General features: G+C 42.0%; 1 protein-coding gene across 1 annotated transcript in view; it reads right to left on the bottom strand.

Moving 5' to 3' along the window:
* Positions 1–26,841, bottom strand: part of ITGB5 (integrin subunit beta 5) — a 188,662-nt gene that overhangs the window by 15,115 nt on the left and 146,706 nt on the right. The window contains exon 11 of the mRNA XM_043997337.1: positions 9,456–9,678. Within this exon, the coding sequence (XP_043853272.1) occupies positions 9,456–9,678 (223 nt within the window). The remainder of the gene's footprint in view (positions 1–9,455; positions 9,679–26,841) is intronic.

Genomic DNA, 26,841 nt, shown 5'->3' on the forward strand with positions numbered 1-26,841 from the left:
ATCCTGAGTCTACCACTTGCAAGTTGTGTGACTCTTTACAAATCTACCTAAGTCTCAGTTTCCTTATCTGTAAAGTCAGGCTCCTAATACTTACCCTACCATGTAAAGTGCTTTGTAACCACTGGGCACAATAGAAAAGTATTATTATTAATTATTAAATGATGATGGTAAAAGCAGTAACAAAAGCTAGTATTTACAGTAAAATCAATACTCAAGATGATGCGATTTAGGACAGGAACACCTGGACTAAATTTCATCTTTGGTTTCAATCTGACCTTGTGATGCCAACAGTGACACAGTGAGTGATCTGTGAGGAGGAGTCAGGTCACAGCCCTCAGGGCTTAGAAGCTCAATTGTGGCATAGGCTGATGGGAAGGTCAGTTGGTGACAGGTGTAGGTGAGGGTGGCCTCCCTCTCTGCTGCCACTCCTTCAGCCGCTGAACAGTGATGAATCACTTCGCAGACTGCGCATTCCAATGAGCCTAATATCAGGGGTACAGACTCTCTGGGTTATTGTGAAGACCAAATATAAAATCCTTTGGTTTTAAAGCCCTTCACAACCTGGCTCCTTATTCTTTTTTTTTTTTTTTTAAGTGAGGCAATTGGGGTTAAGTGATTTGCCCAGGGTCACATAGCTAGTAAGTGTCAAGTGTCTGAGGTCAGATTTGAACTCAGGTCCTCCTGACTCCAGGGCCAGTGCTCTATCCACTGAGCCACCTAGCTGCCCCCTGGCTCCTTATTCTTTACTCTTCTGCATATGCTCTCTAACGCTTTCCCCCTTCCTTTTAACTCTGTCTCTTGGCTTCCCTGGTCTCCTATAAGACTCAGCTCAGATCTTGCCTTCAGCAGAAGGCCTTTCTTGGTGCCCCCCTCCCCTAGCTGCTAGTGCCTTCCCTCTGATATTATTTTCCACTTTTACCATGCATATCTTGTATGCACAATGTTTTGCATATTGTCTCTCCCCTTAGAATGTATGTTCCTTGAGGATAGGGATGTGTTTTCCCCTTTCTACTGACCTCCCTGACTTCCTTCAAGTCTCAACTAAAATTCCCATCTTCTATAAGAAGCCTTCTCTAACCCCTCTTAATTCCTTGACTCTGCAGACCTCTAACTTCATTCCAAATCTTTCATTGTAACATCGTGACCAGACTCTGGATTTCATCATTCAACTCCATCTATACCTTCTTCAACCCTTAGCTCTTTTTTCTATAATCGTATCACCTGGAGATTTCATTCATTTTCAATTTTGGTTGGGCAGAAGAGTTCAAAATCTATATATCGGGCCAATTATCTACAAGGACCTGGATTTCCAACTTGACATAACTAAAAGTGAACTTCCAATTATTCCCCTACTCCTAAAAAAATCTTTTCCATTTCTACTATATTGGTTGCTACTATTCTCCTAAGTTTGAATCTTAGGCAACTAACTCTTTATCTTTTCCTTATCTGCCCTAATCATGATCCTTTTGCTTTTTCATTCAAAATCTCTCTCATGTTTGTCTTTGTCTTTCCATTCTGACTATAATTCAGGTCCCCATTTCCTCATCTAGACCAATGTTCTCCATGTTGTAGAGGTAGAAAAAAAGAGGAATTGACAAAAGATACAGAATGAATGCTGATGAGGTGTTAAAATTGACACTGAGGTTATGAACCTGAGTGACTGGAAGGCTGGTGTGCTGCTGGCAGAAACAGTTAAGTGGAAAACAAGTAGGTTTGGGTGGTGAGAAGGAAAGACATTATAATGAGATTTAAGGTGCAGATTATAACTCCTTCATGCCCTCTCATCCTGTGAAATTCATTCTTTTCCAGGGTGAGTGAGGCTCTACCTGCCCCTGAGCACAGAGTCCATCCTCCAAGGAGCTTGTACAAAGCCACAGGTGATCTGTTAGAAAGGAAGTGGGGATGCTCACCAGAATTTGGGAAGAATTTCCCAATGGCACCTGCATAGCAGCTGTTGGGTGTGCCTGGGGAGTGGTTAGGTTCTGACTTTCCCGAGGGGCACGTCTGTCTCAGAAGTGGAAATTTGAAAGCCTGAACAGTAGGAGGAAGAAATTCCATGGGGGAGTGTTGGGGAAGAAGGGCAGATAATGGTGGTGTTGGAGACAAGCCCCTGAGAGAGCGGGATGCTGTCCCACCTTCTGCTGTTTCTGACGAGAGAGAGAAGGTAACTCCTACTTGTGATCATCTGATCATACAGCCTTTGATGTTACTTGGAAGAATCCCAACCTATACTCTAGCAATGGCTTTCTAACTAGTCTTCCTGCTTCCAATATCTCCCTTCTCCGATCTATCCTACACAACATGCTGTATCCATTTTCTGAATCATCCCCTCATCGACCTCTAATGCTGCACAAAATCCTTCAATGGCTTTTCATGCCCACTTCTGCCAAGGCATAGGAGAGTTATGATCTGTGTTGGTGGGTGGACGACCCATGAAGACAAAAACCATACATTTCTCCAAAGAATAGGAATATATATATATAAATAATGTGTGTATGTATGTATATGTGTGTGTATAGGTGTATGTGTATACATACATACACATACACATATGTAAACACACATATACCCTATTATATGCAAAACATGTGAAAGACTTGGGGGAGGAGGTAGATAAAAAAGTAGAAGTATAGTCAGCCCTTTTTCTCAAGGAATTTAAGGTACAGCTAGGAAGATGTTATCTATATGTGTGAATAAATAACATAGAAAAGTCACTAAACTGTTCACAACTTTTGATTTTAGCAATGCCACTACTGGGCACATGCTCCAAGAAGGTTTGACAAAAAGAAGGATCTCGTACATAACAAGATATTCATGGCATCACTTTTTGTGGCAGGATCACACAGCTAGTAAGTATTAAGTATCTGAGGCCAGATTTGAACTCAGGTCCTCCTGAATCCAGGGCTGGTGCTCTATACACTGTGCCACCTAGCTGCCCCCCTGTTCCACTCTTAATGAACTGATTTCATGGAAAGCTTCTGGGTTAAAAATGAAAGTGAGGGAATGGGTACATTTGGTTTTAGCTGTCCCCTCAAAATATACTACAGACCACCTAAAGAGAAGGAGGAAATAGATGAGGCATTCAGGAAACAGATGACAAGCCTGGTGCAGAGGCATAATATGGTAGTGATAGGAGACTTAATTATTCCAAAAGCTGCCAGTGCTCCCTCTCTACCGAAAGCAGAACAGTTAGTAGTTTCTTGGCATCCTTAATGATAATTCCATCCTTCAAAAAGTGGTAGAAGAATTGAAGAGAACTGTTCTTCTGGACCTAATTCTCATTAACAAGAAGGACTTGTTTTCCTTTGTGTCTTAGAATTTCATTCCTATCTCTCCTAGGTTGACTGACCCTGTAGAATTTTTGTACTTGGAATCCTGCCTACCCTTTTCCTGAACTCTTTGAAATTTGCATTCCAAAAATGTGGGATATGAGTGACTATGTCTAGTTTTCTATCAAAAAAAAAAAAATCTAAGATAGCATGGTCACTTCCTCCCAAGGTCCCTATTGTTTCTACTTAAACAACTCCTCCTCATTCTTGTCCAGTGTCTAATGCCCTCTGGACTCTAAGGAACACCTCTGAACAATTAGAGTTGTTCAAAAGTAGAATGAGCTGGCTCAGCAATTCCATTACTGGGTCTATACCCCAAAGAGATCAAGGAAAGAGGAAAAGAATGGACAAAAATATTTACAACAGTTCTTTTTGTAGTGACTGACAAAGAACTAGAAACTGAGAGGATACCTATCGATTGGGGAATGGCTGAGTAAGTTGTAATGTATGAATGTGATGAAAACTATTCCATCATAAATTACAATGGGGGTCATTTCAGAGAAACCTGGGAAGACTTGCATGAACTGATTCAGAGGGAAGTGAGTAGAACAAGGAGAATGATTTTATTTAATAACCACATTCTTGCAAAAACAAACAGCTTTGGGGCAGCTAGGTAGCACAGTGGATAAAGCACTGGCCCTGGATTCAGGAGGATCTGAGTTCAAATCTGGCCTCAGACACTTGACACTTACTAGCTGTGTGACCCTGGGCAAGTCACTTAACCCTCATTGCCCCACAAAAAAAAAAAAAACAGCTTAGAAACAAAAACAAAAGACTTAGAAATTCTGTTCAGTGCAAGGACCAAGTATGTTTCCAACGTTCAGGATGAAACATGTTATCCACCTCTTAACAAAGGTGGTGGACTCAAGAACAAAGACTAGAACATTGTTTTTTTGGATATAGCTGATGTGGGACATCATGTGATAGACTGGAACTGTGGAGAACCCAGAGGGCTCTCTGTCGCCCCTCTGACTGAGTTCCCCCCTCCCCAGACTCAGGCCCAAGTCACTGAAGCAGCAAGAGTTTTCTGGGAGAGTTTTGTGGTTAAAGCTTGAATTCCAGGGACAATGCTTGGCCGGTCTCCTGGGGTCCGAGGAGTTAGTTGTGCAAGCCTCGCTTTGTTAAGGCCTGGAACAAGTTCTGTCATGCTAAGGATGAAAGGTTGAAAAATATTCTTATTCTCTAGAATTATTCTTGCAGAGATTTTATTTGATTTCTTTGTGGTTTTTTGCTTTAAATACAGAGCTATCCTAATAATAAAGGGCACACACAGTTATTCACTCACTAGGTGGTGCTGATGTGTCAATTATTTATTGTCTCTGATTCTCAACTCCCATCAGCCTGAACCTCCAACCCTGACATGGAACCAAGTTGAAAAGGGCTTTAAGGGGCAGCTGGGTGGTGCAGTGGATAGCACGCCAGCCCTGGAGTTGGGAAGACCTGAGTTCAAAGCTGGCTTTAGACACTTGACACTTACTAGCTGTGTGACCTTGGGCAAGTCACTTAACCTAAGTTGCCTCACCAAAAAGAAAAGAAAAGAAAAGGGCTTTAAAAGCTAAACAAAGGAGTTTATATCTTATTCTGGAGGTGATAGGAAGCCACTGAAGTAAGCTATGTGGCACAGTGCTAGACCTGACATCTTCACCTGAACTCATCTTCCTGAGTTCAAATCCAGCCTCAGACACTTAGTAGCTGTGTGACCCTGGACAAGTCACTTACCCTGTTTGCTTCAGTTCCATCCATCTATCTATCTATCTATCTATCTATCTATCTGTCTATCTATCTGTCTGTCATTGCTTCAGTTTCCTCATCTATAAAATAAGCTGGAGAAGGAAATTGGCAAGCCACTCCAGTATCTTTGCCAAGAAAACCCCAAATGGGGTTATGAAAAGTAGGACAAGACTGATCAACAAACAACCATTGAAGTTTATTGAATAGATAGATGGATGGATTGATGATAGAAGATATAATGAGATTTAGAGAAGCATGATAGATAGACAGACAGATGATAGATAGATAGACAGATAGATAGATCACCTCCTCATTGTGGACACATTGTACAGAACTGGATACAACATGGAATGGAATCATACTTTTTACTTACTGTATTTATCGAACCCAATTTTACATGCCTTGTTTTGATTTTTGCTTGTTTGGTTGGGTTCAGACTTATTATTTTATTGGTCTAGGGAACTCCAGGTGATGAAATTCTCTCTACCAATGCAGATCTGCAATTTTACATATGGGCTGCCCTATTAGAATATAAAGTCCTTGAGGGCAGGAGCTGCTTTTGCATTTCTTTGTATACACAGTGACTAGCATCAGTAAAGGCTTAATAACTGTATATTGACTTACTCACTCATGGGGACACTCACTAAGAGTCTCATTGACTTGTCCTGGCTCACACAGCCAGTGTGTGTCAGAGGTGGGGTTTGAATTCTGATCTTCCTGATTCCATGGCTAGCTCTCTATCCACTATGCTGGGGGGGGGGGGTGTCTCCAGAGTAACTGAAGTTCTGATATTTAAAGCTGATGAAACAATAAAGTGTCCCTTATGTATAATATATACATAGATGTGCATATATACTCATATACACACATATGTATATGTGTATTTATCCACATATATATCTATATATCTATATATGTATATATAGATAGAGAGAGAGAGTGATAGGTATAGAGAGATAGATCAATATAGAAAGATAGGCCACTTTCATCATTCTGGATACTGCCTGCACATAACTGGCCATAACACGTAACAGAAGCATACTTTTGATGTGCTGTATTTATTGATTAGACAGACAGACACACATATGCGCACACTATGTGTATAGTGATGTACAGTAATGTAAACATATCACTAAATGTATAGCAATGCATATGTAGTATTTTATACAGGCAGCTCACACACGTATCCATGTATATATACATACACACACATATCATATATATTCTATATGAAGTTGGAACTCTAAATAGGTAGCCTGTACCTTGCTAACAATACCACCTCATGGTTCTCACATGGGTTACCCACGCCCAGTGCTTGATCCAAGGTGGCCCTTTCCTTGCCGCCACTGGTACAGACGTTGGAGTCACTTCCCTTGGCCCACAGACATGTCCTTTGACGGTGACTGGTACAAGCTCAGGGAACATGAACTCATTTTAAAATCAGCTTAAGCCAAGCTTCATTAGGAAGGAAAACCTTCTGCCAAAAGACAATTACATAATGCCCTCTCTCCAAAGCCAAGTGGCTCTTGTATCATCAGATGTTTCTGATTATTCATGTCTCTGCTTCCTCTCCATCCCCTGCCCTCCCTCGAGCACAGACACTGTTGATGCAGCTGTTCTGGAGCACATTTCAAGTTAAAATGTCAGCAGCGCTTTCCAGAAGGCCGACGGCTGCTTGATTTTTCTCCTGTATTCCTTTTCACCCGCCTACATTCCTCCAGAGACCGAGGGAGCAGCAGGGCCGGGTGGGTAAGACAGGCCTCAACAGAAAGGACACAGGGCTTTGGGGCCAGCAAACCTGTTAATAAATGTTCTAGTAATGGTTCTAGAACTGTACAGGCTAGCTATAGGGCCCAGTTACCTCAGGTCTATGAGCTTCAGATCCCTTATCTGTATAAGGGTGGTGGGCATGGGCACACACCCATACACACACACACACACACACACACACACAGAGGTGTGAACAGATGATTCAATTCAATTATAACTTACTAATGTGGAAATTTATTTTGATTTGGGGACCCTACCTTTAGGCTGAGATTAGAAAGCCTTAGGCCCTCAGGGTCTCTTCCCCTCCCCCTCTGCTTCAGCTGAGCCAAAAAGCCCCATGGGCTGTACAAGACACCAGGTCAGATAGCTGGGGGGAAAAAAAAAGCCCCCAGCTCCCTCCAACCTGAGTGGAGCTATCTGAAAGATCCCAGATAGCCTGTGCTGAGGCACGGGATGCTTGAGCATGCCACCAGCCCCAGATGCAGCCCTGGCTGGTGGATTAGCTTGGTGTATGGGTGCAAAAAGCCCCAAGATTTGAGTGGAGAGAAGAAAAGGTATATATAGACCTGGGGGTTAGACTCAGGGGGTTTTTCTGACTAGAGGAGGGGCAAGAAGAGGTCAAGAGGCAGCTGAGGAGATGGCAAAGATCGGACTAGAGACGGGGCTACAAGGATGCAGGAGAAGATGAGAAGGACTAGGAGCAGGGAAAAGAGAGGCCAAAAGGCAGACTGACGGAGCAGACAGACAGAAGGTCGGTGAGAGAGAAACAGAGGGGTTCAGGTGGCAGTAAGGAGAGGAAAGTTAGAAGCCAGGGGATTTACGAAGTGAAAGGGTACAGGTTGGAGAAAGTGAAGATTAAGAGGAGTTAGAAGAAAATAGCTGAGCAGGGAACATGCCCTGAAGCAGGAGGCGGCTAAGGCCCTTATTGTATTAAAAAAGTTCGAGGCACAGCAGTGGAAAGAGACGCACTGCAATGCAGTCAGGTTGTACATTTTATTTCCCTGTATTCTTAATTTTAAATAGTATCTCATAAATAAACTCTGGTTTGATTATTTAGTTAAGAGGCTTCTTAATATTTTGCTTATCAATTTGGGAGTGGAGCAGTGTGGTGGAACTTTATAAACGGCCCATGTTAATTAATAGCAGTCAGCCAGTTAGTCAACAGTCCCAGATTAAGTACTCCAGTCAGCTTTAGCCCCTCCAAAATTAGGCCAGTTAATAAAATAGTTTCACATTTGAATGGCAATCATGAAGGGACTTGTGACCCAATTATAATTTTCCAAAACTTACCATTTTTCATACAATTATAATTTTTCATAAGTCCAAAATTATATATAATTTTTTCAGATCATTTTAGCTAGCAAATTATTAACTTTTTTTTTACACTAAGCACCCACTGTGTGCAAGGCAGCACAGTATAGACAGGGAACAGGGCAAGGAGTTAGGAAGACCCAGCTTCTCTAGTCCTACTTCTTAGTCATGCTGACTTTATGAGTTCAGACAAGTCATTGGACCCTGCAGTTTCTCAGGCAGTGTTCTAAGACAATGATTCTTGTTTTCTTGCTTTTTGTTTTTGCGGGGCAATGAGGGTTAAGTGACTTGCCTAGGGTCACACAGCTAATAAGTGTCAAGTGTCTGAGTCTGGATTTGAACTCAGGTCCTCCTGAATCCAGGGCTGGTGCTTTATCCACTGTGCCACCTAGCTGCCCCTCAGTTGGCCTTCTTAACTATGTTTTTTTGTGTGTTTTTTTTTAGTTAAAGAGCCATCTCATAATAAGAATTATTTAGGAGTGAAATGGGTTCTCTCATGAGGTAGTGAGATCCTCATCACTGGGATTATTTAAACAGAGGTCATGTGGCCATTTGTCACCAGGGTGGTTTGGATGAGATGACATAAAATAACCTGTTCCTGGGGGCAGCTAGGTGGCGCAGTGGATATAGCACCAGTCCTGGATTCAGGAGGACCTGAATTCAAATCTCACCTCAGACACTTGACACTTACTAGCTGTGTGACCCTGGACAAGTCACTTAACCCTCACTACCTCGCAAAAAAAGAAAAACAAAAAACAAACAAACAAAAATAACCTGGTCCTCCTCCAGCTTCTAGTTCCTTCCCCTCCGAGATAACCTTCCATCTATGAGCAGGAATTTGTCCATTCCTTCTACTGTATCCTCAAGTGCCCAACACATAGTAGGTGCTTAATAAATGCTTGACGATTGATTGACTGCTCTACTCTGTAAAGACCTTGGATGTACTGGCTATATGCACATTGTTTCCTGCATTAAATGTAAGCACCTTGAGGGCAGGAAGAGTTTTTGCCATTTTAAAAAGTCCAGCTTTTGGTAAAGTGCCTGGAACCTAGCAAGCTCTTAAGAAATGTTCATTGACTAAATGACTGACTTGTACTTTTAAAAGTCTATAATTCTAATATTAAAAAAATTTTAGCCCCTGAGGAAATAAAGTAGAGAGAAAAAGGGCACAGTGGTGCCAGAAATTACCTGACGTGAAGGTCCGGCTCTACACACGCTGTCCAGCCCAGGCAGGTGAAGCTGGAGGGCCAGAGAGGCCCTAGTGGCCAAGAAAGGAAGAAGTAAAGGGTGTAGGGGTGGGGTACCGGGAGTTACCTCTTTGTGCTGCAGGCATCCGGGCAGGTCGGACACTTCTCACACACCTCTCCGAAGGCCCCAGGCTTTGTGCACTGGCACCGCCCGCACGAGCAATACCCTCGGCCACTGCAGATCTGGCCATCATTGGAGAGACACGTTTCGGTCTCTGTGGAGCAGTTACAGTTGTCCCCGATGTAGCCAGCATGGCATTTGCACTCCCCGCAGTGGCATTCCCCATGACCTAGAAGCAACACATAGAGCACGTCAGGGCACTTGACCTCGGTAGGACTGAGAGGCACAGATAGGAGAGGTTCCTTATTTAAGTTATTCCACAGAATGGCTGAGCCCTGATCCTCAGTGCCACAGACTATAAAATAAGAGATCTGGACTACCTGATGCAATGTGAATCAGTAAACATTTATTTTTTAAGGGTCTACTATGTACAAGGTCATATTCATCACTAAAGTCCCTTCCAGTTCCAGCACCCAACTTCCATCCCTTCCATTCCCATCCAACTGTGGTTGGAACAATCCTTGGAACAACCTTGCCAACTCCCTTGGTCAGCCTCGGCTCTAGCGAAGGCACTTAGCTCATTCACTGGCTCTGGGCCCCATAATCCCCATAGGATCTGAACATGTCCAAAGAAAGATATATGAGCAATGAGGACAAAAATTTACATAGTATGTGCAATGCCCAGCCCTAGAAAGTTAATGAGCTCAATCATGGCTGTCTCATGGGAAGAGAAGCCTTCTTCCGAAGGGCTGGGATATTATCTTCTCAGGAGTCTGAAACACAGCATGTGGTGACTCGGTGTCTGCCAAGCCCAGGGCTACCAGTGACTTAAGACTTATAGCCCTTAGGGGCAGCTAGGTGGCACAGTGGATAGAGCACCAGCCCTGGAGTCAGGAGTACCTGAGTTCAAATCAGGCCTCAGACACTTAACACTTACTAGCTGTGTGACCCTGAGTAAGTCACTTAACCCCAATTGCCTCACTAAAAACAAAAGCAAAAACCAAAAAAAGACTTATAGCCCTTTAGAAGAAGGATTGTTTAAGTTAAAAACATTTCACAGTCAGAGCTAACTAGGAATGAAACGGATTAACGTCCTGATAGAGTTTCCCATCACTGGAAGTGTTCAAGCCGGGTCCCTATAAGCCTCTGTTTTCCTGCAACAGATAAGAGGATAAGATTGTGTGTGCAGGGTAGGTGGGGGAAGAGGTGGCAGGTCACCTATGGGGAAGTTTCTAAACATAGCTGAGAGTGATCAACATCACTGACAAAGATACACATTAATGGAGTTAGTGTCTGAAGTGAGATTTGAACTCAAGTCGTCCCAACTTCAGGTGCAGTGCTCTATCCACTGATTCACCTCTGTAAATATATACAGGCTCATCACCAAAAAGGCTAGCTACCAGCTAAGGAGGTTTTCGATTTCTCAGTTTTTTCACAACAGTTCATTAAATCAGCTCCTAAGGTGTGGAGGACACAACAGGGGTTAGTGGACAGATTGTCACACCAGTGAAATTACAGCTCTGATGAAATGAAAATGAAGGACACTGAGTATGGATACAAAAGGTACATAATTTAAATATGGATAGCTGGATCTTTGCTTGGTGCTTGATGCAGATTTTTTTTTCAGTAGCAGATTTTTTATAAGTTTGATTTTTAATAAAAATCAGTTTTCATTTCCTGAGTGTGCCCACACCGGAGGTGAACAGAGGAGCGGAAGGTGGATTGGGCACGTGCCAATCTCACTTCTGAGCCAGAATCAAGGCTCTATTCCGGCAAGAACGCGCCAGCATGTGCTACACGGCCAGCCACCAAGCGAGCATGAGCCCAAACAGAGTCTCAGAATAGTACTCCCCTGTGGCCTTGGCATGATGGAAAAGAATCAGCAGGGTGATTCTATCTGGCACATGACACAGAGGAGGGTGACCTAAGGGATGGCCAGACTTCAGAGACATCACTAAAGCCTCCCTACCACCCTTTCCTCTATTGCCAGACTTGCCCTCCTTTTCCCTTCAGGATTTACAATAAATTATATTTCAGTTGTGCAGTGATCAAGGCAATTTACAAATCAACACTGAAGCATATGGTGAACACTCTGGGAGGTCAAGGAATGCTTATTTAACTGCTAGGATGCTGGTGCAATGTTTGAGCCCCACTGCATACAGCCTAATCTTATAACCCAGGGGCTATAACCAAGTCACATGTAAAGCTGTAAGTCTGGAGCAGGGTCATCTAGAAGGCTTCTTCTCTCTCCAATCCTCTCCACCAGCTGCCAAAAACTGTTACCTCCTTCAGACCTCAATGTAAAATGCTGTACGCCTTCTCTGACAATAAGATTATAGATCTAGAGATGCAGGGCACCTCAGAGGCCCTCTAGTACAACTCTCTTATTTTACAGATGAGGAAACTGAGGCCCCAGAAGGTTGTGACTCATTCATGGTCAGGATGGAGCAGCATTTGAATCCAGCTCTTCTAACTCTAAATCTTATCATTCTTTTGACCTCCTTTCTCTTAGTTCTTAGTTTATGTTCCATAAGAACTCCTGATTTTAATGACTATGAAAGAATATCTGGGGCAGCTACGTGGCGCAGTGGATAGAGCACCGGCTCTGGATTCAGGAGGACCTGAGTTCAAATCCAGCCTCAGACACTTGGCACTTACTAGCTGTGTGACCCTGGGTTAGTCACTTAGCCCCAACTGCCTCAACAACAAAAAGAAAGAAAGAAAGAATATAAATTGCTATATTATATCTAATCACCTCCCCCCCCCCCATTAAAATGGACACAGAAAATGTGTGGTTTAAAGCACGGGGGTATATCTGTTACTGTTCTGTCACGTCTGGCTCTTCATGACCCCACGGACCACACCACCCCAGGTCTTTCTATCCTCCACTGTCTCCCAAAGTCAGTCCAACATCACATCTGTCGCTTCTACTACACTATCATCTCATCCTCTGCCATTCCCTTTTCCTTTTAATCTTTCCCAGCATCAGGGTCTTTTCTTCTTATTATGTGGCAAAAAAAAAGCTTTAGTTTCACTATCTGTCCTTCCAATAAATAGTCCAAATTCATTTCTTTAAGTATTGAGTGATTTGATCTCCTAAAGTTTCCTCCAGCACCACAGTTTGAGTGTCAATTCTGCCGCACTCAGCTTTCCTTACAATCCAATTCTCACAGACATATGTTACTATATTACTACCGGAAAAATACACACACACACACACACACACACACACACACGTATTTATATTAAAAAGCAAATGATCGGCATATTACAGAATCCTGGTTTAACAGTAGAAAAGGGACCTTAGTAATCATCTGCTCCAATGCTTATTGTGGTCATCCAGCCTCTACTGAAAGATTTCTAATGGGGTGGGGGTGGGAGACAACCTACTATCTCTCAGTCATAGTATATTCACCAACAGCAGCAAAGGAGAGATTGTGCAAAACAAAACTCTTTGCTAGTTTTAATAACTGGTAGTAATGACTGAGCTATCACACAAAAGCAATTCACATTTACTATCATATTATTTAGATAGTATTTTTTTCCTTAATGAGTTGATGGGAGTAGATAGTACAAGTATTATTGCCCCAGTGGATAAAGCACTGGCCCTGGAGTCAGGAGGACCTGAGTTCAAATCCAGCCTCAGATACTTACTAGCTGTGTGACCCTGAGCAAATCACTTCACCCTGTTAACCTCAGTTTCTTCATCTGTAAAATGAGCTGGAGGAGGAAATGGCAAACCACTCCAGTATCTCTGCCAAGAAAACCTCAAATGGGGTCACAGAGAGTTGGACACAACTGAAAACTCAACAACAAAAACAACAGAGATGGAGAACTAAGGTGGAACTCCTAGACCCACTCACAGCCCAGTGGTAGAATTGAGAATCGGGTCTTCTCATTACCAATTTCAGAGCTCTTTCCATGACAATATGCCAATACTTCTTTGACATTTTGTTTGACATGTATTTGAATGAAATAAAAGCTACTCCTCCCACATTCCTACTCTAATGCATCATGATGTGGAGGTGATCATGTGTTCCAGAAGGCTATGACAGGGGCTCTCCCATACTGGAAAGTCTTTGAGGACAACCCTGGGCAAGAGATGCCTATTTTCCAAGGAGCAGGTTAGCTAAGTACAGAGTGGCCAGTAGGCTGGCCACTTGGTAATGAATTCTTTGACCATAGAAACCCATAAAAAGCTCAATAAAAGTTGATATGTTCTATTTCAAAAGAGTGTATTGGTGACAGGTGTGGGGGAAATAGGGATTATAAACTGTTTTTGTTGGGGGGGAGGGTGTTTTGTTATATGTGGGTGGATGTTTATAGAGAACACTTTCTGGAGCTGAATGCAATGTAATTCTAAGGACCAAACTTATCCCCAAAGAAGAGAAGAAAATCTGCCTCCCTCCTTTGTTTGTAAAGGTGGAGGACTATGGGTATTGGATCACCCTACATACACTGTCAACCTAAATTAATAAGTTGGTTGGTTTCGCTGAACTGCTTTTTTCTTGCTATTTATTTTTTAGTCTTTGTAATAAGGGATGACTCACTAGGTCAGAGTTAGGAAACGAATATATTTGGAAAAGAATGTGGTATAAAAAAAGAAAAATTTAAAATGTTTTTAAAGGAATTCTTTTTGTAATGATAGGGGCTTTATAGTGATTTGGCTGTGGTCTTCTCAGGATAGAGATAAATGTGGGTTACCCTAATTACCAAAGCTAAACTAAATGGCTGATAATGGTAGGTTGGATATTAATTCACAGTATTTCTGGCAAGGACTAGGAGAGAAGGAATAGATCTGGGGAACAGCAGGGCAGAAACATAACAACAGAAGGCAGATATTTTTCCCCGACTGGATCAAACTAGCCATGGACTAACCCAACCCAGATCCAGGCAGTCTGGGCCTAAACTACAGTGCTTGTTTTATTCCATAAATGAAAAATAAATTTAAAAACAACAATACCAGAATATGAGCACATTTGGGGTAGGGGCTGTTTGCATTTTTTTGGGGGGGGGGGGAACTTCGGTTCTTAGCACAGTGACTAGCAAGAAGTAAACAATTAATAAATACTTCTCGACTGACTGAGGGCAGGAGACAAAGCCGGGCACACCTTTAGGAAGATGAAGTATTCCAGGAATGCAAGAGTGAAATTTTGACCCATGTGGAGAAATTAAGACTGGAGATATGAGTAAAAAAATAAAAATAAAAAATTTTAAACCCCAAAGAACACTAAATACAAAAATGAAATACTTTGGAGTGAGAGAAGCCCAAGGGGAAAACCTAGAAGAAAATAAAAGAATGTCCTGGCTACAAAGACTAGAAGAGAATCTTGAAAAAAATGGAATAAGATATAAAACGAAATAGCTAGAGAAAGACAAATGGCAGGGAGAATTAATACCTTAAGTCTGATGATGGTAAAATTTACCCATGCATTAAACACTCTGAAATTGAGAGTAGGTCATACAGAGCAAAAAAAAAAAAAAAAAAAAAAAAAAAAGTGACTCCATGAGACAATAAGAGATATCAAAACAAAACCAAAAGTTTGAAAAAAGAATTATAAGGTACATAGTATAAAAAAAAAACTGGCCTGTAAAATATGCCAAGAGAAAATCTAAGGATCATTGGACTACAAACGATTGAAAATGAAACAAGCTATTGACCTCCTTGACAGAAAGGTGATGAACTTAAAATGCAGAGAGAGGTGTATGTTTTTGGACACAGCTAATGTGGAGATTTGGTTTGCGGGACTATGCAGCTTTGCATGGAAGGCTTTATTTTCTTTCTTTTTTACAAAATCTTTGCTCAATTTTGTGGGAGGCATGGTTAGTGAGAGGGGGAAATGCATACAAAAATTTAAGCAATAAAAAACAAAAGTTATTAATAAAAGTTTATTTTTTTAAATCATCGGACTATATGAAAGAAAGCTTGAATATTATAGTTCAGGATGTCAAAAATCTGCCCAGGTGTCCTAAAACTAAAAGGCAAAGTTAAAAATAGACAGAATATGCTAATCACCTCATGTAAGAAACCCCAAATTATATCTCCCAGGAACATTATGGTCTTTTGGGGGGGGGAGGGGCAGTGCAATGAGGGTTAAGTGACTTTCCCAGAGTCACACAGTGTCAAGTGTCTGAGGTTGAATTTGAACTCAGGTCCTCCTGAATCCAGGGCTGGTGCTTTATCCACTGTGCCACCTAGCTGCCCCCAACATCATAGTCAAAATCCAGAGCTTCCAGATCAAAGTAAAAAACAGAGTAGATGCTTTGAAATGGAAATGCAGGAGTCAAGAGTAACAGAAAAAGTTAAACATAAATGTATGACAGGATCCTTACCCTCAGGAAGCTTACAGATAATCAGGGGAAAGGAAGGAAAGGGAACAAAGCATTTATTAAGTGTCTAGTTTGTTCCAGGCTCCATGCTAAATGCTCTACAAATAGTATCTTATTTGATCCTCCAAACAATACTGAAAGGTAGGTGCTTTATTATCCCCATTTTTATCATTGGGAAAACTGAGGCAGACAGATTAAGTGACTTGCCCAGGGTTACATAGCTAGTATCTAAGGCTGGATTTGAACTCAGGTCAACTTGACTCCAGGCCCTGCACTCTATCCGCTGTGCCTTCCTAGCAGAAGAATAATACACAAAGATTAACTATGTTACTCAGTATTATTTACGTGCATTACAGGGATGTATCCCATGGTTGTATGAGTAACCACACCCTTCCTGTTTATCCGAGGTGTTTCAGTATGGAGAGAGGTGCTTTGTTGAGTTTCCTTTCTGAGTGGCTAAATACAAATTGTTCCACTAGTGTTTCTCTTCCTTTTGTTATGCCTGGTTTGTTATATTCTGCAATAGTCAAGAGGCAAGATTGGATCAAAATGGCATTGCTGTACATGATGTAGGGGAAAGGTGAGACATGCAAATAAAAATAACACCTGGCTGAGCACCCTCTGGTTATTTATTGCTGACGGGAAGTTGGATTGCCGGTGCAAGGAGAAGGAAAGTCAGACAGTCCAATATATTCAGTAACTAGAGCTAGAGTACTTGGTTTTTAGTGAGCACACTATGAACGCCTCTGAGGGACGGAGCGAAAGGGGTGATGCTGATGAAGAGGAAGTAAGGGGGACCAGCAGGCCCTGGGCAGAAACCAATAGTCTGAAAGCAGGAAGTGGTCATCTCTCAGGAGATGACACCCTTCAATAAGCTGATTCTAGCTCCCAGGCTACTAATACCAAAACCCAATTTGGAATTCAGGAAAGCAGGAAGTTTCCATATTTTATTGCTCCCTCCCCCAATACTAAATGGCAGGGACTGCACTTTCCAGAGCAAACAATTTAAACAAAGCTAGATAAACAGGAAGTGAGTAAATTGGGGGGGGGGGGGGGGAGAGAAGATATCCAGAGTGATGAGCTCTTTGAGAGTCATTTTTTACGTCATTAGAAATGATATTTTGTCCATGTTTGGATGGTACAACTCTTGGCATAGTTACTGGAATACATTTTTTATTTATTTGGGTTTGCTGGTTTTGGAGTTTTTTTAAAAAGTCAGTCAAGGTTAAGTGACTTGCCCAGGGTCACACACCTAGTATGAGTCTGAGGTCAAATTTGAACTCTGGTCCTTCCGACTCTAAGCTCAGTGTTCTATCTACTGCACTGCCTAGCTGCCCCCACTAATGTATTTTCAAAGCTATATGACTTAGGGCTACTTAAAGTTATTTGAGAGGCAGTATGGTATAATGGAAAGAGAGCCAACTCCAGGTTTAGGAAGGCCTAGGTTCAAATCCTCCCTCTGATCCATTCTAGCTATATGACTGGGGTAAATCACTTAATCTCTCAATGCCCCAAAGGCACCTCCCCCCCACCCCGAAATTACAGTCAAGGTGCTGATGATATGCTTCAGAGAAGGGCATTTCCACACCAGGACTTCCTTACACTAGTCTCAACCAAAATGAACCCATTCACATTTTTGTAGCTCATAGGTTCTTGGAGCATTGCTAGAGTGAGAAGTAAGCATCCATGACTAAATCACACACGGCATTCATGTCCTAATCAACTTCCTTGATTCTGCCCACTTCCTTCCTCATTCAAAACAGAGGGGAGATGAGGTTCTGAGTGTCAAGTTACAACCTCTCTGTACCCTCCAATACGGCAGCTAGGTGTCACTGGCCTAGAGTCAGAAAGACTCATCTTCCTGAGTTCAAATCTGGCCTCACTGACTAGTTGTGTGACGCTGGACAAGTCACAGTTTCCTCATCTGTAAAATGAGCTGGAGAGGGAAATGGCAAACCACTCCAGTATTTTCCAAGAAAACCCCAAACGGGGTCATGAAAGGTCAGACATGACTGAAATGACTGAACAACCACCACCATCCAACGTATAGGCTTCTGAATGAAAGAATAAGTATACCAAGCTTATGTGCTGGTCCTCTTGTAACTCCTCAGATGCACAACTTTCTATTATCCATAATGGATCTGTTGCTTTCAAAGGCAAAGAGAAAACCCCATTCAGCTGCCTGCCTTATAATAAGGCGTGCTATTCCTGGTACTTCCTTTGCAAGTAGATTAGAATTGCCCAATCTGTCCTTTCCACATCCTCATAAGTCATAAATCCAAGCTTGGCAATGACTTAAGTCTGACTTCCTGCTGTCTTTTTGGGGCACGAGTGTGCCCTGTCCCTGTGGGAATGTGTTCTGCCTTGCTCTTTTAACTATGCTTGCACTCACTCTTCGTATAAATTAGAGAAAGAATTGAAACGAAAGACTGCTAAGAAGCATCCAAGATGCTCCCCAGCTTTCTGAGGCCAACAGGCACTTTCGAGTTTCAAAAGCACTTTGCATTCATTCTTTTATAGGAGCACAAAACGATTATGCCCCGAGGCAGGTGCTACTGGTACTCTTGTCCCCATTTTGAAGATGACAAACCCAAGGATCAGAGGGACTAAGAGACTGGAATCCTAGACTTTCTGACTTCAAGTTCAGCTTTTTTTTTTTTCTGCTCTAGTGTGCTGACCCGCAGAGGATCACAGCTTGAGAAGGTAACCAAGGCTCCTTACCACTTAAGTGAAGGCAAGCAAACAGCAGAGATCTGACACCCCAAGGGATTTGTCTTTCTGAACCCATACATACTCAATTCTATCACTGGAGTAGGATGCTGATTGGAAGAAAAGCTTTCATATCATCAGATTCTAGATGCCCCCATGGGCCTCTTCATTTCCTCCTCAACGATCTGTGTCCTTCCATTTCTTCTGTTTGTTTGTTTCTTTCTTTCTTTCTTTTTTGCAGGGCAATGAGGGTTAAGTGACCTGCCCAGGGTCACACAGCTACTAAGTGTCAAGTGTCTGAGGCTGAATTTGAATCCTTCTACTTCTTAAAACTAGATATAAAAATTAGGGCTTTATAGAATCCTTCCATGATCAACCCATCCCAGTCCCCACTGCTTTTTACCCTCTCAGGGTGTATTCCACTTGGCACCATTAACTGGCCACCACCTGCTACTACGGGGAATATCAAAGAATATAACCCATAGTCCCTATGCCCAACGGGTGTATAGTCTTCTTTGGGAAATAATGAACTAACAAAATGTGAATAATCCACATTTCTAGCATTCCCTGAGGTTCACAAAGTGTTTTCCTCACAATATCCCTGGGTGGAGAGTGCAAGTGTTATTGTCCCCTTTTTACAAATGAGAAAACTGAGGCACAGAGAGGTTAAATCAACTTGTTCATGTGCTTATAGCCAGTAAAGATCGGAGCTGATGTTCAATGTCCAGCCCTTCTGACTCACAATTCACTGCTCTTGCCACAACACCATGCTACAAACATCACAAAGTGCATACATGCATAACTACATACATACATATACACAATGAATGTAGGACCCAGTACTGAAAGAAATAGAAATACATGAAGGTGAAATGACAAGGCTACAGGTTCAATTCTGGAAGCATGTTCTTGTGGAAAGACCCCGGATTTGCTATGAGGAAACCTGAATTCATAAGCTCAACTCTGATACTGGCCACAGAGCCATGCACTACTGAAGTGACTAAATCACACACGGCATTCATGTCCTAATCAACTTCCTTGATACCACTACTGAGTACCTGGAGTCACTGGTTCTCTGCAAAACCTTGGCATTCTCTAGACTCTCTATCCTGCCACTGGTCATGGACACAGCCATTTAGGGTCTGCATGATTTGGTCTCTGTTACTCTGGAGCCAAAGCAAGTGCCCACAGCATGAAGTGTTTCTCTTACTTTCATGTAAGTTTTTCCTTCATTACTGAGCCAATCTCACTAAAACATTATTATAGCGCTTGGACTGCCAATTAGAACTGGGTGGGGAGCTGGGGGACCTTGCATATTTGTTACAAGGGTTTGTTTTTTCTTTCTTTTTCAAACAAGGAAAAGAGGTGGGAAGGAGATAAAAACAAAGGCTTGTTCATTGAAAAATAAAAAAGTAAACCGATTTTTGTAATTGGAAGAGTGGTCGTATAGTAATAGTAAGAGAGAAGGGGGGTGAAGAAAGACAGAGAGATAAAGAGAGAGAGGAGAGAAGACTTCAATAAAAATATTTAAGGAATATACACGAGAAAGGGAAAGTTGAAAAAGGGATGGAAAGACTTGTATGAATTGATGCAGAATAAAATAAACAGACCCAGGATAACAATTTTTGCCATGACATTACTGATGAATGACATGAGAAAAGTCATAAAAATTTCTATAATAACAATGTAAAGAAAAACAATTCTGAAAGCTATGAGAACTATGCTTCATCAATACAATGACCCTCCATGACCAGTGAGGAATCACATTGCCTACCTCTTGACAAGTAATGAGGAGATTTATTTTACTCTGCTATATGTATTTGTTACAAGGGATTTCTATTTCTTTTCATTCTCCTTTCTTTATTTTCTCCATGGAGGGGAGGGTGGGAGGGAAAGAAAATAGATTTATGTTCATTAAAAAGATAGAACTTGTTTAAAAAAGGGATACAGGTGATGGCTAAAAATTGGAAATCAAAGGAATGCCCATAAATTGGGGAATGGCTAAACAAACTGTGGTATATGATGGTGATGGAATATTACTGTGAAGTAATAATAGACAAACAGGATGACTTCAAAAAAGCTTGGAAAGACATGTATGAAATGATGTATTGGGAAGTGAGCAGAACTAAGAGAACACTGTACACAGACACAACAATACTGTTCGATGAAGAAGTGTGAATGACTTGACTATTCTAAACAATACATTAATCCAAGACAATCCCAAATAAATACTGATGAAACATTCTATCCACCTGATGTTGATGGAACAGATTGAAGCATGCTATTTTTCACATTCTTTCATTAAGTGACAAATATGATGATGTTTTTGTATGATCATATATGCATAACCCATATCAGATTGTTTGCCACCTCCGGCAGGGGGGAAGGAAGGGAAGGGAGGAAGGATAGAGATTGGAACAGAAAAATCTAAATTAAAATGTTTAATCTGGAAAAAAATGTTTTTTAAAGGTGGGGGAGGGATGTGCTGGGAAAGGTTCAGGAGATATATATGTATTTATACACACACACACATAAATATATATGTTGCACATACATGAGTTATTTAGGTCTTATTCAAATAGTAATTATATTTAAACAAATTTTTCATATATTATTTATATAAATTGATATGGATACACTATTTATAAAACAGTTCTTTTAAGATTTGAAATACTAAGTTATATGTATTAGAATATATCTAAATGTAATAATGTAGAACATTTACATTATATGTGTCATATATGTGTGTATTATTATATCTATGTTTGATATGTGTAAAATAGAATTATATATCACAAATTTTTTTTTAAAGGGATACAGGTGAGCAGGGCAACACTGCCACTATCACATTAAATTTAATGCAATTTAAAGAATAAGCTGCAAGTCAGAGTTTCATGTTCTTTTTGTCTTTCTTAGATGCCAACGTTTGTTAGTTTTCTAGTTCATAATAAAGATTTATTTGTAATTGTCCAGCAGTGCGTTAGAAAAATCACTTGCCCCTCCACATCTGCCACCTCATTTGCAGGTCTACAAAGTCAGGTTTTGCAATGGACAGCTAAGGCAGCAGAGGCAACAGTGCATAGCTCAAAGCATGAAGGAGGAGGGTTTTGAGGGTGATGGTTTTGAGCCAAGCTTCCCCCAACCTCAGCTTTAAATCCTAAGACAAGTGCCGAGGCCAGAGCACAAAGAGAAGAACCTTTTAAAAGACCCGGGGCATACTCGTGATGTTATGATGTCAAACTCAAGTCAAGCATTTTTCCCACCACCGGCCTCCTCAATTCACTTCCAAAAGATCATGCCCCAGCTGCCAACTCTTTTCTGTTTCAAGGCCTTTCGCACTAGGGAGGGGAGTGAGTTAAGGAAAGGGCTTGGCATCTGGCTCTCATCTAGCAGCCAAAAGCTATGGAAAGAGCAAAAGAGGGTCAGGGGACAAATGCTTCTGTAATGCCCTTTTCTATTTACAAAGAAATGGGGGTGGGTTTGGAGGAGGGGGTGACAATGCTTGGAGAAGAAAGCCGCATCGCTATCCCAAGCCCCTAAAGAACCAGGGCGCTGAAGAAGATGGGAAGGTGGCCAAGGTAAGCACAGGTGCACTGGCAGAAGCGACAACTCGGGAGGCTCCCATCACCTGTGACTCAGCATGGTACCTAACACTTCAACTTGTCTCATTAGCCCTCTTTGGAAAACTGCCTAAGCCACACAGAGATGGCAACTCCGCTGCTCCTCCACTGACTTCCCCTCCGTCACAGCCAGATGACAGAGTTGCTATTTTCAACCTGGAAAAACTGAACAGTATCACTGCACTGGGGAAAAGAGGTGCCATGTTCCATCCCAGAGCTGGCATCAGCTCAGTGACTGGTGAAGCAATCTCTGTGGACTGAAGAGCTTGGTTTAGAATGCTGCCTTTGAAGGCCAAACTTGAAGCGTGGCAGCCAAGACTGTGGCCTGGAGATGGATGGCTGAAAAACAGCAGTGGGTAGGTCGGCCCAAAGAGTACCCCCAAAGCCTAGGGCAGGGCTCCTGTTGGCAAAGGCTCTGAGTCAACTGTGTGAGGACAGTGTGGGCCATTTTGTGCTTGTTTGGGATGGAGGAGAATACAGGCTATGATCTTCGTCACAACCAACCTCATAGAGATAGAAATGGCTTATCAACCTTGACCATAATGATAACAAACTGTGACTTTAGGCAATCTACTATATCTCAGTTTCCCCAGTTGTTAATGCCTTCCCCCCTTCTCTTTTTCCAAACCTCAAAGTGTGACAGAAATGCTGGTTATTATTATTTCTTTTTTTGGTGAGGCAATTGGGGTTAAGTGACTTGCCCAGGGTCACACAGCTAGTAAGTGTCAAGTGTCTGAGGCCGGATTTGAACTCAGGTCCTCCTGAATCCAGAGTGCTTTATCCTTTGGGCCATCTAGCTGCCCCAGGCTATTATTATTATTATTATTAACAAGCATCACCTCTACAACTTATAGCCTTTGCCTGAGGAACTCTAATGAGGCAGAACCTTCTATCTCCCAAGGCAACCATTACATTTTAGGACAGCTCTAACCATTGGGAAGTTTTTCCTTATCTCACACCCTTATCTCAGTTCTACAACTTAACAATCCTAGATCTAGGACTAGAAAGGACCTTCAAAGACATCTAGCCTTACCCCCTCCCAATTTTATCAATGAGGAAACTGAGGCCTATCGATGCCAAGTGACTTGCTGAAGGTCACACCTATAGTGGGTTGCAGAAGCTGGAATTCCAACTCAGGTCCCGTGATTCCAAATCACAATAACTTTTCCACTACACCGCGCTCCTCTCCCTCCCCCCTCCCACCTCCCCATCCCTTCTGGTTCTAGGCTCTGGAGCCATCCACAAGAAGTCCATCCCCTCTTCCATGTGGTGGCCTTTCAGATACTTCAAAGCCAGCAAGCATGCCTTCCTCCCTTAGTCATTCCTTCTATAGGCTAACAATCCCTCCATCCTGCAACCTATCTTCCTAGGTCTTGATCAAATATTTAGAGCTGGAAGGACCTCAGAAGTCACTGAATCTATCCTCACTTATTTTACAGATGTAGAAACTGAGGCCAAGAAAAATCACATGACTTGTCCAAGTCATATCATAGTTAATCGGCAGAAAAGGACTCATGATGAAAAAATGCTACCCAACTCCAGAGAGAGAGAACTGATAACTTTGAGTGCAGATGGAAGTATAATTTTCTCACTTTCTTTTTCTTGTTTGTTTTTTTTTTTTTTGGAAATACGGCTAAAATGGAAATGTTTTTGCATGATTTCACATGTATAATTGATAGCATATTGCTTTCCTTCTCAGCGGGTGTGGGAGACAGTGGGAAGGAGGGAGAGAATTTGGAACTCAAACTTTAAAAAGAAAAGAATATTAAAAATAAATAATAAATTAAATTTTTTTAAAGAAAGGATCACCATATAAAAGAAATTGTCAGCTGTCAGAGATGACATTCAAACTTGGGTCTTGTAACTCAAAATCTGAGAACTTTTCCATTGTACCATGGAGGGGCTAACCCAAGGCCCTTCACCATTCATGAGTCTGCCATGGCTGAAAAAGTGTTCTCTTAGTGGTTGGCCCCAGGTGATATATTTCACTGAAGCCAGTCAGGCTGTTCATCCAAAGACAAATAGTATATCACTGAGCCTATAAAGTACTTCCAGTATGGTTAGTCCTACCAGAGCTTGCATTCCACTAGCAAAGGGTTTTGTTTTTGTTTTTGGCGAGGTAATTGGGGTTAAGTGACTTGCCCTGGGTCACACAGCTAGTAAGTATCTGAGGCTGAATTTGAACTCAGGTCCTCCTGACTCCAGGACGGGTGCTCTTATCCATTGCACCACCTAGCTGCCCCCACTGGCACAGTTTTTGCAAATGAAGGACCTTCATTATGTCACAATAAGGCATCAGAATATGGAGGTGGGTTGAATGTTGAAGTTTAAAAGTACAGAATAAACACATGTACTATGGGAAGAAAGACCAAACTAATAAATCAGAGGTTTGGGAAAGGAGAAAAATTAATCACACTGAGTAAACTGTAGTGTTGATAAGGCCATGTTTACAAGAAGCAGTAAATTCTAACAGCCTGGTTTGGTGATCCCGCCATCTAATGCGGATTATCTATCACCAGATAATGTAAAGCTTTGCAATCTTTGGAAATAGGCTGCATGTAAGCAAACATTCTATTTAGATGTCATTTGTTTGAGATTACTATATAACATGAAAAACAAAAACATTGGTAGTAATGAGTGATTTTTTAGATCGGTCCTAGATTAGCCTTTTGTAAGCATAAGTGATGGGACAGCTAGGTGGCTCAGTGGATAGAGTGCTGGGCCTGGAATCAGGAAGACTCCTATTCCTGAGTTCAAATCCAGCCTCAGACACTTACTAGCTGAGTGACTCTGGGCAAGTCACTTAATCCTGTTTACCTCAGTTTCCTCATCTATAAAATGAGCTTGAGAAGACAAACCACTACAGTATCTTTGCTAAGAAAACTCCAAATGAGGTAAAAAAGAGTCAGACAAAATAGAAATAACTGAACAACACACAAAAAGCATAAGTGGTATGTGTCCTAGCACATACTACTCCCAAGTATGTTCGGAAGATGCCACAGTAAACACTATTATGTACCTGCCATCCCTCCCTCTCCATACCAGCCATCAGTTTAAGAACAGATGTCCCCCCCCTTGACTTCCCATATCACCCAACACTGGAGTATTGGGGCTAGACTGACCTGGCTAAAGACGAGAGTGCTTCAAATACCCTACCCTGGCCCATGGACTCCACCAACCCTTGCCTTGACTATGAGGCTGGACCATTAGAATGTAAACTCCTTGGGGGCAGGGGGCTATTTTTTTTTATGATCTTTCTATCTCTCAATTCTTAGCAGTATGCTTAGCACATAGTATTCAATAAATGTGTGTTAACTGATAATTGACCAGGACCTGGGCAGCTTTCTAGCTACTCTGCACATACTACTCCCACCTTGCTTTCTCCCTTTCTTGGGGGCTGATAATCAAATAAGCTTTGTCTTGGCTACCACAGAAGACATAACAATGGATTGTCGTCCTGTAGTTCCACATGGAACCCCATGATTTTGAATAGTAGGCTGCCTCAGGAAAGCTGGTTCCCCTGACCATCGCTCTTTGATCCCACTTACCCATTCAGGTAAGTTTCATCCCTCCAGTGTCCTTACCCTACTTCTCCACCCCGCCTGATGGATGCCCTCATTTACTGTCAACAAACTGCTCTTCATATTAGTCTCACATATTCCTTCCAGAATATTATCTGAAGACATTTTACATTTACTTGTATGTGTACTTACTGTTTCCGCCTTTGGTAGACTATAAACTGGCAAGGGCACCATTTAAAAATTTTGTCTTTGTATCTCCAGCATCTAGCCAAATGCCTGGCACATAATCAGCTCCCTGAATTTCATTAAAAGGTTTTTTATAAATTGAGATAGACCCTAAAAGGGTAACAACTTGGGTCTTTCCACACTTGCCCAGAACAAAAAATGAAGGAACCCAAGAAAGAAAGGTGGTGGTGGTGTTGAGAGGGAAGAGGATCTTCTGTGACAGCAGCTTCCATTCCTTCCCATTTCTCCCTGCCCCCAGGGTATTCATTAGCAGGTGGGGATGTACAGGAGCCTTTAGTCAGAGCAGACATATGGATCATAACATATGGACCATACCACAGATGGAGTTGTCAGTCAGTAAGTCAGTCAAAATGCATTTATTAAGTGCCTACTGTGTTCTAGGCACTATAATAAGCACTCAGTATACAAAGAAATGTAGAAGAAAGTCCCTCTTCTCCAGGACCTCACGATCTAATGGGAGAGACAATATACCAACAATTATATGCAAACACGGATGCTAGGTGAAGCAAGGGACAGAGCACTGGGCCTGGAGTCAAGAACACTCATCTTCCTGAGTTCAAATATGGCCTCAGACACTCACTAAGTGACCCTGAGCAAGTCACTTACCCCCAACTGCCTCAAATATCGGGGGCCATTTCCAGTCATCCTGATACCTATCTATTTTTTTTTAAAGTGAGGCAATTGGGGTTAAGTGACTTGCCCAGGGTCACACAGGTAGTAAGTGTTAAGTGTCTGAGGTCAGATTTGAACTCAGGTACTCCTGACTCCAGGGTCGGTGCTCTATCCACTGCACCACCTAGCTGCCCCATCCTGATATCTATCTTGCCACTTGTCCCAGGTAGCTCTTTAGGAGAGAGTGAAGCTGGTGATTTTGCACAGCCCTCCCTCACTTAAAGCCAATTCAGTGCAAGTCATAACATCACCTCCCCGAAGTCATGGTCCTCTTTAAGAAGGAAGGACAAACAA

Source organism: Dromiciops gliroides, chromosome 3 (assembly GCF_019393635.1).
Source record: "Dromiciops gliroides isolate mDroGli1 chromosome 3, mDroGli1.pri, whole genome shotgun sequence".
Taxonomy (NCBI): domain Eukaryota; kingdom Metazoa; phylum Chordata; class Mammalia; order Microbiotheria; family Microbiotheriidae; genus Dromiciops; species Dromiciops gliroides.